This window comes from Maniola jurtina, chromosome 11 (assembly GCF_905333055.1).
Source record: "Maniola jurtina chromosome 11, ilManJurt1.1, whole genome shotgun sequence".
NCBI classification, from domain to species: domain Eukaryota; kingdom Metazoa; phylum Arthropoda; class Insecta; order Lepidoptera; family Nymphalidae; genus Maniola; species Maniola jurtina.
This window is the reverse complement of record NC_060039.1, coordinates 5,127,938-5,143,136: the sequence shown is the minus strand read 5'-3', so window position 1 is coordinate 5,143,136 and position 15,199 is coordinate 5,127,938. Positions and strand designations below refer to the sequence as shown.

The following is a 15,199-nucleotide window of genomic DNA, read 5'->3' as shown; positions in this document are numbered from 1 at the left end:
TGATATTAAATCGAGTCGACACAAACATCGTTATTTTTATTCCACGCCGAAGGTTGGCTCCGCCATGTTGCATTCGCTATAGGTATCTAATCTATGTATCGATTCAAAAAAGTTCGTAACTCGTAAACAAGGTCTTTTATTATGTTGCATTTGAAAATAAAGCGAGCTGCAAAGAATATTTTTAAATAAATCCCTACTCAAAGATCCACAAATAGGTTATGCTCAGTGCTCACGTAGTGGGTAAGATCTATTTTTCCTACAATTATATTAACGTCTTCACTATCTATTTTTGACGTGATCCCATCATCTGGTACTGGTACTGTAAATTTTTATTGACAATAGACATACAAGTGTCTCAAACTTGCGTAACGTACCTACCTACTCGTACTTATGGAAACATGTTTCATAATGTTCAAAAGTTAAGACATCTGAAACTTTTGTATCAAAACCAGCAGCACGTGTAAAGTCGCATGAGGCAGCTAAAGTCGCTAATGAAATATCTACTACCTACCTACTTGACATTTTGAAAGCCATTAATTAAAATTATACGTCAGATTAATCTAATAACATGGACTTATCTACTCTAGCTAGTCACTCGACCACCTTACACCTCGCTGAGATCGCTATCGCATTTAAATCTTAAATGCCACCATTATAGACACCAGAACTGAATGCCCAGTTCCTTTTGTGTAATTGGGGCACCATTTTACTGGAGTTTTTTGTCCATTACATTAAAATAACTAAGCCATTGTGTTCCCAAGGTTACCCATATTAAGCCGAGCGTATTTCCGCCTGACTGTGTGCTCACTTTTTAGAAGCTCACTTTTTGTTTAAAGTGAAAATGCGTCCTATGTTTTAAAATTAATTGGTTAACTTGAAAGTTTCTTATCTTTCGATTGGCAAATGTTATTGGTATATCTACGTATAATTTGTTAAGTCCAGAATTCTTTAACGTGGAAAACGAATGTAAAAGACTGTAATTTTACCGTGGTAAATTGGCAGAGGATTGCCGACTGTAGCGAACAGCAATAGACTTTAATTAGACTAAGTATATTATTTTCAGGGATTAGATAGTAGGTATATAAATTATTATTAGGTATTAATATTCCTTCTGTCCTTTAAAGTATAAAGCTGACAACAAAGTATTAAAATTTAAATATTTAAAGCCATAAAGCGTAGACGTCAATAATATAATCGCCTTTTTTTTATCTGCACGCAAATGTAAACACAATGCTATGTTGACACGCCCCAACGAGATATGAGAGCCGGTATCTAATTCGACTGGCCTTGGCAATGAAAAAACAAGTTTTTTTCGCGTAACCTTGATGCTTTATTTAGCTTTTTGCGCGGCGCCACCGATGTGCCGTGAAAAAATGCACGTTCCTTCAATAGAATACACCTTGCAGTGTGACAGTCTTAAGAGGGGTCTCTCCGTCACTCGCTCCATACAAACGTAGTCCCTATTTCATTTGAATATTAAGCAACCAAAGTCCATGAAATTTGGTAGACATAGTCTAGAAACTAATATCTGTGCCTGTGGTGTTTTAGATTTTATGAAAATATGTAGTTTTAAAATTACAGGGGCTCCAAGATTTGTATGTGAATTTTTAAGACCGCGTGAAACCGAATATTTTAACGGAAATCTGGAAAACCACAGGCATAGATATTAGTTCCCGGAACGTTTCTACAAAATTCCTTAGAGTACCTATGATTGGTTAGTATTCCAATGAGAGACGAACTACGTTTGTATGGAGCGAGTGACGGAAAGACCCCTCTTAACAGTGACCATTTTCATTGTCCAGACAAAATCTTGTAAGAGTGCTTTCGTTTTCAAACTCTTAATACAATACCTACTTAGTAATTGATCGCCTTGTCAGGGGAATATGTTTGGGGAGCTAAGCCATAAAGATAAAACTCTGGGTCGCACGGCAACGAATTGCGCTATTAATAAGGTTGGCCTGTCTTTGTTCATAATTTTCAATTCTTCGAAGCTCCATGGACGTGGACACGTGCACGAAAATGTTGGATATAAATTGACGTAATGTTATTATAAACAGAACAAGCGACGGCAAGAAATATTTCGGTGTGAGCAAATGGAGTGAATTTATTAAAACGTCAACATAATCATTTTTGTATTCTCGCTCCATATTTATTAAAGGACCAAGGTCAAATGGCTGGTCTGTGTACAAAGCGTCTTTATGTTTTTGTTGATGTTATATCAGGAATTTGATATTTTTAACCGACTTCTTATACTTTTGTATTATCAAATAGATCGTTTTAACATACGAGTTGTAACTTGTTTGTTATGAAATACCACTACAGATTAATTAAATTCAAAGTAGGTAGCAGTATTCGTTTTCAATTTCGAATTGGTTCAAGTATTTTTTTATTAATTATAGGCACACGCTTGACCACAACTACACCTGATGGAAAGTGATGATGTAGCCTAAGATGGGACGCATATACCCAGAAGGTGTCCATCCACTCTTCTTTTAAACATACCCGAATTGCAATTGATTTTATTTAAATATGTTAAATTACTCTTTTTTATTTAAACTACATATTTTTTTCATACTATAAAGTAGGTATTATTTCAAGGTATTACAACATTATTGATATTATTAATACATTCATTATGTATTTTAGTTGGTTCCATTTAAAGTTCGATCAACATCTTTCCTTGTTTGTAAATTATTATAACCGTCATAAAAATTTACATATTTAAGTTTAGTAATAAAAATTTCCTTTTACAGAGCGGGTGCTGGTGCAAATGGGATATTTTCAAGAAGACTGGACTTCTCAACATTCAACCTTCTACCCAAGCACAAGGTCAACTCATATCAGATAAAGGTAAGTGTCGATTTGTTTTGCATAGACGTTGAATATCCCAGACTAGTCGTATTAAGTAGAGTTAGCAGTGTGATGGCACTCATTGGGATCATTGTCCACCGTGGAAGTCCACTGACTAAAATGATTATGGTGATATAACACTTGTTGTTAACTACCGACCCAAAAGAAGGGTGTTATAAGTTTGACGTGTGTATCTGTGTAGGTATCTGTCTGTGGCATCGTAGTTTCTAAACTAATGAACCGATTTTAATTTAGTTTTTTTGTTTGAAAGATGGCTTGATCGAGTGTTCTTAGCTATAATCCAAGAAAATCGGTTCAGCTGTTTGGAAGTTATCAGCTCTTTTCTAGTTATTACTGTAACCTTCACTTGTCGGAGGGTGTTATAAATTTTTAATTTACACTTGTTTATAAAACTTATTTTTTTGTACCGTGACATGCTAAATTACTTGTAAGGGGTCATAAATTCATTGTAACAAAATAATGACATCCACTTGAACCACTTACTATCGATTGAAGTAGAAACTGATTAAGATTGGCAGACGAGAAAAATATCTTTACGCTTGACTTTCAGAACCTACCAAATCTTTTGTCGTTTTACCCTATACAGGGGCATGTTAGTCTGTTTAGAAATTTCAAATGAATACTTTTAGGTAATTTTTCATGCCTTTTCTGTAAGTGTACCATTTCAATTCAGTGCTCCTGAGCAAATTAAAAAAAGATTTCTAAAGGGTCTTATGTAAGCCCTTATTATACAAACCAGCTACTTCTTTTCATAACAATTTTCTAGCAAAGGGTCTAGTGTTTATCTCTTAACTCATTAGTCTCGTCATCACGTCCACTTAGACCACTTACGATCCTATTTGCTTATCTAATTCTATTCATCTGAGTTTATTTAAATTAGAGTGTTACTTTTACATCAGATTCTACTAGTAGAATCCCTACATCTAATCCCATTTTAAAAACAAGGTCTGATATGTGAGATATACGAGTATAAAATATTTTTGTTACTGAAAAAGGTTTTCAGAGGTGAAAGTTTGCTTTTGTTAGAGGTGCCGTAAAAACACTGGGCTGACACTTTTCGCGATAAACCGCCGTGACGGGAGGCACCCATAAGGCCCTTACCACGTTTTCTACCAAATAAACGTAACTCTCCGAGTGTAATTTAATCGCGCCACCTAGGTGTTTTACGACTGAGTACCTTACTGACTTTTCTACCGAATTTAAATGTTTATTTTACAGCACGTAGCCACTGGCGTCGATTCTGATGTCTTTCTATAAACCTTAGAGTATGTGCACCTTTTTCATTTTAATATTGCTGAAAAAGGACGGAACATGAATCAATTTTAGTGCACGTTACAAATTTTAATAGGCAGCTAAAGTCACGAGGTTTGACTGCTCTAAATTAAATTTTAAAATGTCAAACTGTGTACCTTTTCATATTACATTAGCCAGAAGAGGATGCAAATACTCTAAAACTTAGGTGTGCTCAGTACCATACCAATCGTAATAGCCACGAAAGCACACCTCATATCACTTTAACATTTTATTTTCAAGCTGTACAACTACTAAGCTAATGTTGTTGTTAACATGAGTGTTCACTTAAAAGACCATGTGATGTTTTTAACGGTAACGTCTGTCATTTAATTACATCTGGATTGGACATTTCTCGGTTTTAATTAAATACAATTGACGACGTAGAATCTGCAAATAAATCTAATTCAAATGCAGTTGACAAGTTAACATACGATTGCTCAATTCTGTTTAAAATGTATTTTTAGGGTTCTGTACCTCAAAAGGGAAAACTGAACCCTTATGGGATCACTTTCTTGTCCGTCCGTCCGTCCGTCCGTCCGTCCGTCCGTCCGTCCGTCCGTCCGTCCGTCCGTCCGTCCGTCCGTCCGTCCGTCCGTCCGTCCGTCGTGTCTGTCAAGAAAACCTATAGGGTACTTCCCGTTGACATAGAATCATGAAATTTGGCAGGTAGGTAAGTCTTGTAGCACAAGTAAAGGAATAAATTCGAAAACCGAAAATTTCTGATCCAATCATGAAAAAAAAATTAAAAAGTGTTTAAATTAATTAATTTCAAATAATTAATATCATATGGAAATGGCTTTACCTGTACATTTAAAAAAAATATTTTTATGCATAATAGTTTTTGATTTATCGTGCAAAATATCGAAAAATACCCGAGTACGGAACCCTCGGTGCGCGAGTCTGACTCGCACTTGGCCGGTTTTTTTTATTCAACGCATTGGTACCTATATATTTGTAAGCGACGGCAGTCGGTATCTAATCTCCACAGGCCTTGAGTCCGTTGTATGTCAACTGACGGTCATTCGCCCGCCCGCCGTGCCTGTTTCTATTTTTACCCGCCGTTTGTTTGATATTTATTACAGCGTTTGCAGTAAGTACTTGGTGTACAGTTTCGATGATTACGATATCGTCTCCACTTTGTAAAACCACAATGGTTTCAAAAATTTCATTAGACTCCATCGTATGTTCAGCTTCTGAAAAATGTCCGTCTTTTAAAGTCTTAGGAAATTCACAGAGGTTTGCCCTTGGTGAGATAGGATAAGTCAGGTCCTATCCTTATCTAAACTGGTTTGCAGTTAGTTTTGAAGCCAGTTACTGCCGTAATCATATTACCAACAAAGAACAATGTAAATTGTTAACAATATTATAAATCAGATGCGACGTGCTTTAGGGCTAATCCACGACAATAATTTAAAACATTCTCTCCTGGCTTTATCGCACAAACACGAGCGGTATTGTCTTGTACACTCGTTTCGCTCCGCTTCGCGTGACAGTGTCTCGTTTGTATACCACCAGGGGAAACTTCATAATTTTGTGTTCCCATATACCTATCTACCTATTAGTCTATTATATTATACAGAGTCCCCATTATAACCATTTTTATAATAGCAGCAGCGCAATTTATTTCATAATGTTGTCTGCCACTTGTCTAGGTTATGCGTTCCTATCATTAAATAAATACCTATAGAAGGTTTATTTCAAGCAAAGATTGTGTTCTACGATGCTGAAAAAAAAATGAGTTGCAACCCAAAAATTGTTGTTCGTAGTGACCCATTTAATGTGTTTATCACATAGAGGTCATTGGTTCCTATGAATTCAGTATTAGCATCATTTATTATAGTAAAAAACTTCAATTGTTTTTAAAATTTAAATACAATATGGTTGCCTGGAAGATATCGCTAGGTAACGATAAGGCCGCCAAATTGTACGTACATACTTACTTTGTTATGCTTATTATCTTTTTGTTATTTGTACTATTTACTTTGTTTTATGTGGTGTACAATAGAACTAAACTCATTAGTATTCAGAATTTGTTAACTTTAAATTTCAAAAAGTTTTCAAGTCACTAAATTCCAATTGTATCTTCTTATAGGACGTTATATTGATTAGTAGAGTTGTTAAAGTTAATAAAATAATTGATATTCGTACACAAAGAAATTTATATATAATTTTCATTAATAATTTTGTTTGCGTAAGCGAAAACCGTACTCTAGCATCAAGAGTCTCGCAGCCATTCATCATAAACAAGGCCCTTGAGAATGTTATTACTGTGGTACGTTTGTTGGTATTTCTGTGTACTCATTTTGCGATACCTTTATCATAATATTTACGTTCTCTTTTATTTATAATATTGAATGAGTCACATGTGAGAAAATAGCTATCCTTAATTCATTTTTAATGACTTTCCAAATCATGTACTTTGTTATCCTTCGCTAATGATTTTTACAATAAAGACTTAAGCATAGTTTACACGGAGCCAACACTGGCTGCCAATAAGACTGGCAGCCAGTGCTGGCTCGGTATTGGCCTTGTGTAAACAGTTTTTCAAGCCAAGCCAGCGCTGGCTGCCAACGCTGGCGAGAATAGAGCGACCGTCTATTTTTCTAGCCAGTGACCTCCGCCCGCATACCCTTCGACCCCCGCGCCAGCGTTGCGGACCCGTGTAGACGAGTCTCGCCAGTCACTGGCGAACGTCCGTACGGTGTGTGTTCTTTGTTGTTTTTCCAAACGTGTGCACACTAGAAGAAAAAATCCGTGAATGATTGGCCGCGTCTAAACAACAAGGGCCAGGCCAACGCTGGCTTGTCTGCAGACTGGCGCCAGCATTACTGGCTTCGTGTAAACTCTACTTTAGAGGCAAAATAATTTTCGATATTATATTGGCCTTTAACTAAAACACATGGCAAGTTTTCGGATTGTTTTTCCTCTCCTACTGTAAAAATTTATAGAAACAATGACAGTTTCAATTCTACTACTACCTAGCCTAATGGGAAGTATAATATTATAGCTTAATTGTGCTATTTATGACTAGTTTCTATACTTAATGGACTATCCTTAGTTTATTCTTATACATATGTACTTAAGATTAAGAGCACTATTTTGTGACCTAGATAAAGGCAGTATTTGCAATAAGATTGTTTTAGAAATATATCAGACTTACATTGTATCATTCAAGTAAACATCTTTCTTTATTCTAAAAGCTCTCAGATGTAGTAACAACGGGAGTGAAACGATACTTAGTTACAAAGTGATTGATAACAGTGACAACCGAGGCACGTTTTTGCTAGCAACATCATTAAAGACCGCGACCACTTCTTCTATTTATGGTGTTCGATGTCTACCAGCATATTGATCGGACCGGTTAGCGGCATATACCAAACCTGGCGTATGAATTCATCGTGTAAGCGATTTTCACATCGCCCGTACATTAAACAGATTTTATCCTCACGATCAAACACCAGGCTAATAAGTACAAGACCTCTCTTCGAATGTTCTTATAGATTTATTTGTGTATTTGTCGCATTGGACATACGAGTAGCCAAGTCAGGGGTTCCGTGTTCTGATCCTGGGTACGCACCTCTAACTTTTTGGAGTTTTGTGCGTTTTAAGCAAATAAGTAGGTACCTATCACTTGTTTCAACGATGAAGAAAAACATCATGAGGAAACTTGCATGCCTGCGAAGTCTTCTTAATTTTCTTAAAGGTGTGTGGAGTCTCTTATTCCTCATTTGGTAGACTATGGCCAAACTATTCTCATTCTAGGAGGAGACCCGTGTTCAGTAGTGAGCCGGCAGTGGGTTGATGATGATGGTATTTATTCGTGGTTATTTACATGCCTACCCATTTCTAGATCTACTAAGAATCTTAAGTACTTCGTAGGAATATTTCAATCTTAGAAAATATTACGTAGAGAAAATTATGAAATAGATATTTATTCAACCGAAATAAATTGTTAAAGTTGTCTTTATTGACAATAAACAAGTTAATAATATAAAGATGTTCTTATATGAAAGAAACAATAATTCCACGAGCAAATCGGAAAGAGATGCGGCGGGCGCGCGGTCGCCCATGTAACTAAATCCGATGGAGCTCGCAGTCTGCGGCCATCCGATACTCCGCTCAAGGCTTCCCATATGGATTAGTACTGTGTTTTTCTTTTAAATCGTCTTGCCGAGCACACAATGAGATAATAGCTTTATCATTTTGGCTCGGGCTCGGTACTGGATTGCTAAATCGGATCTCGCTAAATTGAAATCATTTCCGAACACTCAATTTTTGCGTGGGCCATGACTGATTTTTTAAATTGGATTTTATCTTCACTAATGCAGTTGTGATTCAGCATTTTGACTTTTGAGTCGAAATATCTGCGCTTCAATTTAAAACTGACTTGTTGTACATTCTACGCGAACGGTTACAGAAGACGTCGATAAAATTGGTTATTGAACACTTTAATGATTACAACTAGGTATGTCGTTTAGATTTTTTTATATTACTACAAATACCTATTACAAATGCGTCTTGATTTTCTCGACGAACCGTAAATGGCAAGAAATAAGAAAGTAGCCAGCTAATAGATACAATAGGGTTGGAAGCCTGTTAGGTCTAGTAGTGCAACTTTCTTGCGCCAGAAAAACTTGCAGCTCGATGTTAGCATGACGTGCAATCTCATACTAGTTCAGATATCAATCGTTTCGTAAGACAGCATTTGACGTAATTACTTCTATGCTGAGATGTGTACTGAAGTTGCTAACACAGCCCTTAAGAGGGCTCTCTCCGTCACTCGTTTCATACAATCGTAGTTCCAATTTCATTTGAATATTAAGCAACCAAAGTCCATGAAATTTTGCAGACATATTCTAGAAACTAATATCTATGTCTGTGGTTTTCCAGATTTCTGTTAAAATATTCAGTTTCAAAGTTACGCGGTCTTAAAAGTTTTCATACAAATCTTTGAGCCCCTGTAATTTTAAAACTACATATTTTTAGAAAAATCTAAAACACCACAGACACAGATATTAGTTTCTAGAATATATCTGCAAAATTTCATGGACTTTGGTTGCTTAATTTTCAAATGAAATTGGAACTACGATTGTATGAAACGAGTGACGGAGAGAGCCCTGTTAAATCAGCCAATGCGTAATCGGGCAGCTATGATTGCCGTGGTGCAATGAATGCGTCTTGCACATTTTATTCAAGCTAAGCAAAGTTTTCGAAATCGTTTATAGGCACTAACGCTATAAATGGCTAGCTTGGGAATTTTGCCCAACAACTACTGGCTCCACCATTTCGTGAGTTCTGATCAACTTTTTATGAAGTTATCGCAAGTATCCACTTAGGGAAAACATTACAGCCATACATGGAAATGAATCAGGAGCCGGTTTCTTTTACCGTCGGGCTGTATTGAATTCAATCTTGATAAGGGTATACCTTGTTTGCATATTTTACGAATTTCGTTAAATATTTCAAAAAGGTATTGATTTGATCTTTGTATCGCCGCTTGTTTCATAAATATGATTTGATAGTTTCGCGTTATCTTTTCACTTGTCTTCGTGAAGATATTATTTAAATCCATTATTGTGACGTCAATCTCTCCACCTAAAGTTCTTACTTAGCCTTTTAGACTATATCCTGCTTATCTCATTCATTGAGTGCCTCTTGTAAACAAAGTAATCGCAGAATATTTAAAGCATATGCTAGTGCAATATGAAATCAGCCCACACGGTTGGCGCCCACGTTTAGTAACGACACTGGCATCCGAATTGTGAATCATTTTATTTTGATGCCATTTTATATTTTAATAGCTAGCGGTATTCATTATTGTGCATCTATTGTAAAGTTCGTGGTTCTGTAGTCTGTACAAAGAAGAACAATTCTTATTAGTATTTTCGACAAGTAGCTTTTAGAAGTCTCTTTTTTCTACCATATTTCACAATTTATGAAGGAACACTTTTATGCTTCCCTCATTTTATACCATTGGTTCTTTAAATTTAGCCAATAATTTTAGTTGCCCTGTTTGTTGTCCTGGATGCCTTTCCTATATCGATTTGTTCAGCCACAGTAGAAAGTCGTATTAAAACATCTGTGCTAACAGAACACCAATGATGATTCAAATGTTTTGAATTGTCTAATGCCTTCTTGTGGGAGATGTCTGAACTCTGTTTATTATAGTAATGACAGTGTTCAGTTACTTCTACCGTATTATTTATGTAACTAGATACCACGCACTTAAATATCGATGCGTCGTGACTCTATCCGCCCACCATCTTAAATACTTCCTGCCTATTAAAATGTGCTAAATAAACTTTAAGAAGACTTCATTGTGCTATGCAGCTGGTAATCAGAAAGTGATAATTAATGCTCAGACAAGATAATTACTTTCGGGTAATTCGAAATGAAAGTTAGATTCTAGACTTTTAAGATGGGGAAATGCTAAATTAAAGAATCGATGACTCCAAACTCCAACAAAAGATGTTTTTTTCGTAGGTATTATAATTTTGATACGTTGTACAAGTTTAAAAGGCTGTTTCTTGTATTTTGATCGCCTGACTCATACATTTGTAGTCCTTACTATAATGTGAGTAGTAACTTTTCCACGAAATAATATACCTAGTAGTAACATGTCGTAGCGACTGGTACTAGAATAGAACTGGAGCGGTCGTTGATCTCTAACGATACTATTATTATCTCGATAATGTTAATAATATTTGGTTAAACATGTTTGATATCGGGCCAAAATCATCGTATTCCGTAACCGCACTATTCGGTTTATTAAAAAAATGATCAGACATCAAATCTGACTTTGCGTCGATTTGTTGCCTGTAACCAGCCGAAGATTGCCGGTTATAGTAGGTAGAGAAGATTGATTTCATTAGACTATTCGTTCCCGTGATTTTGTTCGCGTTGATTTAAATGAAATAATATCCGGTTGGTATGCCCCAAAATCCTATCTTACTCCTTAAGACGAAACCCACATGCAATATCTTAAGTTTCTATATCCAGCAGTTTTAGCTGTAGGTAGATACGTTGATTTGTCAGCCAGTTAGTTTTTTTTAAATATAATAGAATAGAAATAGGTATGTTTACATGAACACAAGTTACACAGTTTTACAGGTACTTTGAATTTAATACATAATACAAGATATATCTACAGTAAAGCGTGTTGTTTGGATTGTAGAGTTGAGCTAATTATCATAATTACACAGATTAGACTCGTTCACCTTTGCTTTTGCATTGCTCTTTACTTAACTAACCTCTTCTAATTTCTGATGAACTTCAAGGATGATCTTACGGAGACCTACTTAAAAATAGATTTTGCAGAAGGAACTCGTTTTTTGACTTCCAGTATGCCACTCGTAGGTAGTTCATAAAAAAAAGAGTAGCAAGTCCATGTCGTCTGTGTAGAGTACAGAAATCCTTTGTGGGGAAGATTTTATAATAATACTAGAATATGCCCGCGGCTTCGCCCGCGTAGATTTCGGTTTTTTTAAATGCCGTAGGAACTCTTTGATTTTCCGGGATAAAAAGTAGCCTATGTCCTTCCCCGGGATGTATCCCAAGTCTGTATCAAATTTCATTAAAATCGGTTCATTGGTTAGGCCGTGAAAATGTAGCAGACAGACAGACAAAAACGCGAAAGTGTGCTTGTCTGTCTGTCTGTCCGTCTGTCTGCTAGCTTTTCACGACGCGACAGTTGAACCGATTTACAGAGTTAGCTTACACCCCAGGGAAGGACATAGGCTTTTTATCCCTGAAAATCAAAGAGTTCTCACGAGATTTTAAAAACCTAAATCCACGCGAACGAAGTCGCGGGCATCATCTAGAATAGATAGATAAGGATTTATTGATACAGTGAATGGTGGTTAGAATGGTGTAGATGTTAATAAAGTTACGTAAGAGTTTGTTGGCATGGTCGACGACAAGCATAACCCTGAAGTCGGGCGTGAGGTCGACGCTCGCATACGTCCCACTTAGAGTGCACGGCTGCGCCTGCGCGATGGTTGCAAATCTCTAGCGCATAGAATCGTAAAACGCCGCCATACTTGTTGCGTTTCTATTAGGGTTTGCATTCGAATTTCGAATAATTCGAATACAAAATTTGGGATAATTCGATTGGGGTCCCAAGGTGCTAGAATGGCGACCTCGAACCGGAAAGCGCAACGTTGGAAGACCCCTACTGAATGAACAGATAGCATAAACGAGGCACAGGAAGCCCCAGGATTCAGGCGGCGCAAGGCCGCAAGATATCTATGCCCATTGTCCAGCTGCGAATTTCTATAGGTTGATAATGATCATCACCTGCCAAGAATGAGTTGATGTCATAAGAGCATAAAAGTATGAGCTTGATTTTAGACTGTAAAACCAGATGGAGTAGCTTGACCGATATGGTATAAGGTTTTTGTCACTAAAAGATTATTATGAAGACTGATGTTGATTTAAAGGTAGAAACTATGTTTGGTTCAGCTGAGTTGTGTTTACTGCAAAGTTGACCACTTTCCTTAATATTGTAAAGAGAAAATGCATGTCTACTCATTGCCGAAACAATCTTTCAATTTATGCAAAACTTCATGTGACAAGCGATTTCTTCATTCATTATTGTTATCATGTGCTGAGACTAGACTTTCAGTAACATACTGGCAAATAAAGACATGATTATTAAAAGTATCTGATTTTCAATTATTCGAAAAAAACGAAAATTCGAATAAAATTTCCGAATATTTGTCAGCACTAATTTCTATAACCCACCGATAAAGTTTAATTCGTCGACACGAACGTATAAATTTTCCAATAAAGTAACTATTGGATACATAATTATTTAATTAAATTTGATTGAAACACGACATCGGCTCAACGAAATTTATTACCTAGTTTAACATGATACTTATAAAATAAGATATGTTAGAGATAATTTAAATTAACAAGAAATACTGTCAGCAAGCAATAATTACGTATATATGCCATTCCGATATTAGATGACTTTCATTTATTAGTTTTGCACCCTCTAGTAGAGGTGATTGAATTAAGTAGTTCTATGTATATTGTATATAGAATCGCAAGATTTATTAAGCAAAATAAGAATAACAAGTAGCTTAATCTTACTTACTTCAAGTTAAAAGAACTTGAAAGCAATAAAGCCCCCAAGATAGAGCTTTGTGCCACTTCTGATGTTTTATATCGTCTCATTTGAATTCCTAAAGTAGCTATGAAGTTCAATACAAAAGAAAAAACTAATTTGCTTATAAAATGTCAAAGATACTTTGTTACGATACAAATTAAGAACCTGCTCCGTTTTTAATGGACTGTATAATACAAAATTGTGTTTTAATTGCTGTTTGACGTAAATCTCTTCTCGACATATCTGTGCGTTTATCAGATTTTCCTTATAAGGTACAGTTTAAGTGCAAGCTTTAATAACACAGACACGCAATCAAGATCTAATTGCGAGGTGTGGTTCATATTTTATCGCTTCAGCAAATTGTTGTAAAACATCCCGATTATCCCGTGATAGCTCTCCAGTCCAAGACTTGAATAAGAATACCTAGTGTTTATTAAGTTGTTAACAACCAGCAGATGAATCTACATTCTTTAAATACATACTGTATTCTTTTTTCTCTCGCTATCTTGTGCTGTGTATTATGAGTTGAGGTAAAAAATAAACTTGTTATTATCAAATCAACAGATTTAATTACTTACTTTAATCTTACTTTTAAATTCTGCTGTTTTTACATTCATTCCATTAAATAACTTGTTTAGGAGATCCATTGTATTCATATAAAAAACAAATAGATATTAATGGTATGAAACTTTGTTAATTATAATTTAAACTTGCTTCTTTTTTCAAAAATATTGCAATAAAAAATAATGCAGAATATTTAATAAAATATAAATATTTCCAAGCGGTTTAAGATATATCTTAACAACTGATAATGATTACTGGTTTATAAAATCACACTAATATTATAAAGGCGAAAGTTTGTATGTGTGTGTGTGTGTGTGTGTGTGTGTGTGTGTGTGTGTGTGTGTGTGTGTGTGTGTTTGTTACTCCTTCACGCAAAAACCACCGGACGGATTTGACTGAAATTCGGAATGGAGATAGATAATATCCTGGATTAGCACATAGGCTACTTTTTATCCCGGAAAACCAAAGAGTTCCCACGGGATTTCGAAAAATCTAAATCCACGCGGACGAAGTCGCGGGCGTCAGCTAGTAACTTAATAAAATAATGGGTCTGTTGAAATACATAATAATATATGTATAATGTATATGTATAGGGATAATGTATAATCTATTGAAATGTTCTTTTATTTCACTTACTATTGTATGACTTGTGTTTTTTTTCCCTACGTATATTCAGTTATGCCGTATAAATGACTGAAGAGTGCTATGTTTACGCCAAAGGTTGAAAGGAATTTCCTATCTGTACGTCTAGAAGCGCTAATAAAACTGAATTATCAGTGCCTACGTGACCTACCTACACGTTGCGCGCGTTACGATACACACAAGTATAGAAGGAATATGTTAAAAACAAACTGCGTATCTCCTCTGATGGGACAATGTATTATTGTAAAGTATTATTAACATATTAACATACTTCGCTATGTTGTTCACGTTATTGTTGGCATTGCATTACATGAATAGTGATTTAATTGAGCTCTCGATTGTTTATCAACTTGGATTGCTTCTAATTTATTCAAATTACTCGCGCTGTTCAGTTATTTTTTTTATAATACGTTTAATTTTACATTTTCTTCTATAAAGTTAACGTTTGAAGAGTTGGTTAGAACTTTTACCTGTTCGCACAGTTTCACGACATTTATTTTATCTATTAAATTGTTATATAGTCATTAGCAACGTATATTTTACGTAAAGCAAGACCATGCTTGCAGGCTTTATATCTTCGGATATAGGTATCAAAAAGAAGGCCTTTTAAAAATTAATTAGGAGTAAGTTACATACTTAGTAGATCACTTTTATCTTTTTTTTTATACACAGGAAATGCCTAACGCATACCCCTCCGTCACTGGAAAATTGGTAAAA

At 35.6% G+C, this 15,199-nt stretch overlaps 1 protein-coding gene across 1 annotated transcript in view; it reads left to right on the top strand.

Annotated features, from left to right (window-relative positions):
* LOC123869505 (headcase protein) overlaps nt 1-15,199 on the top strand; it is a 90,944-nt gene that overhangs the window by 28,353 nt on the left and 47,392 nt on the right. The window contains exon 2 of the mRNA XM_045912484.1: nt 2,754-2,850. Coding sequence (XP_045768440.1) covers nt 2,754-2,850 — 97 coding nt within the window. The remainder of the gene's footprint in view (nt 1-2,753; nt 2,851-15,199) is intronic.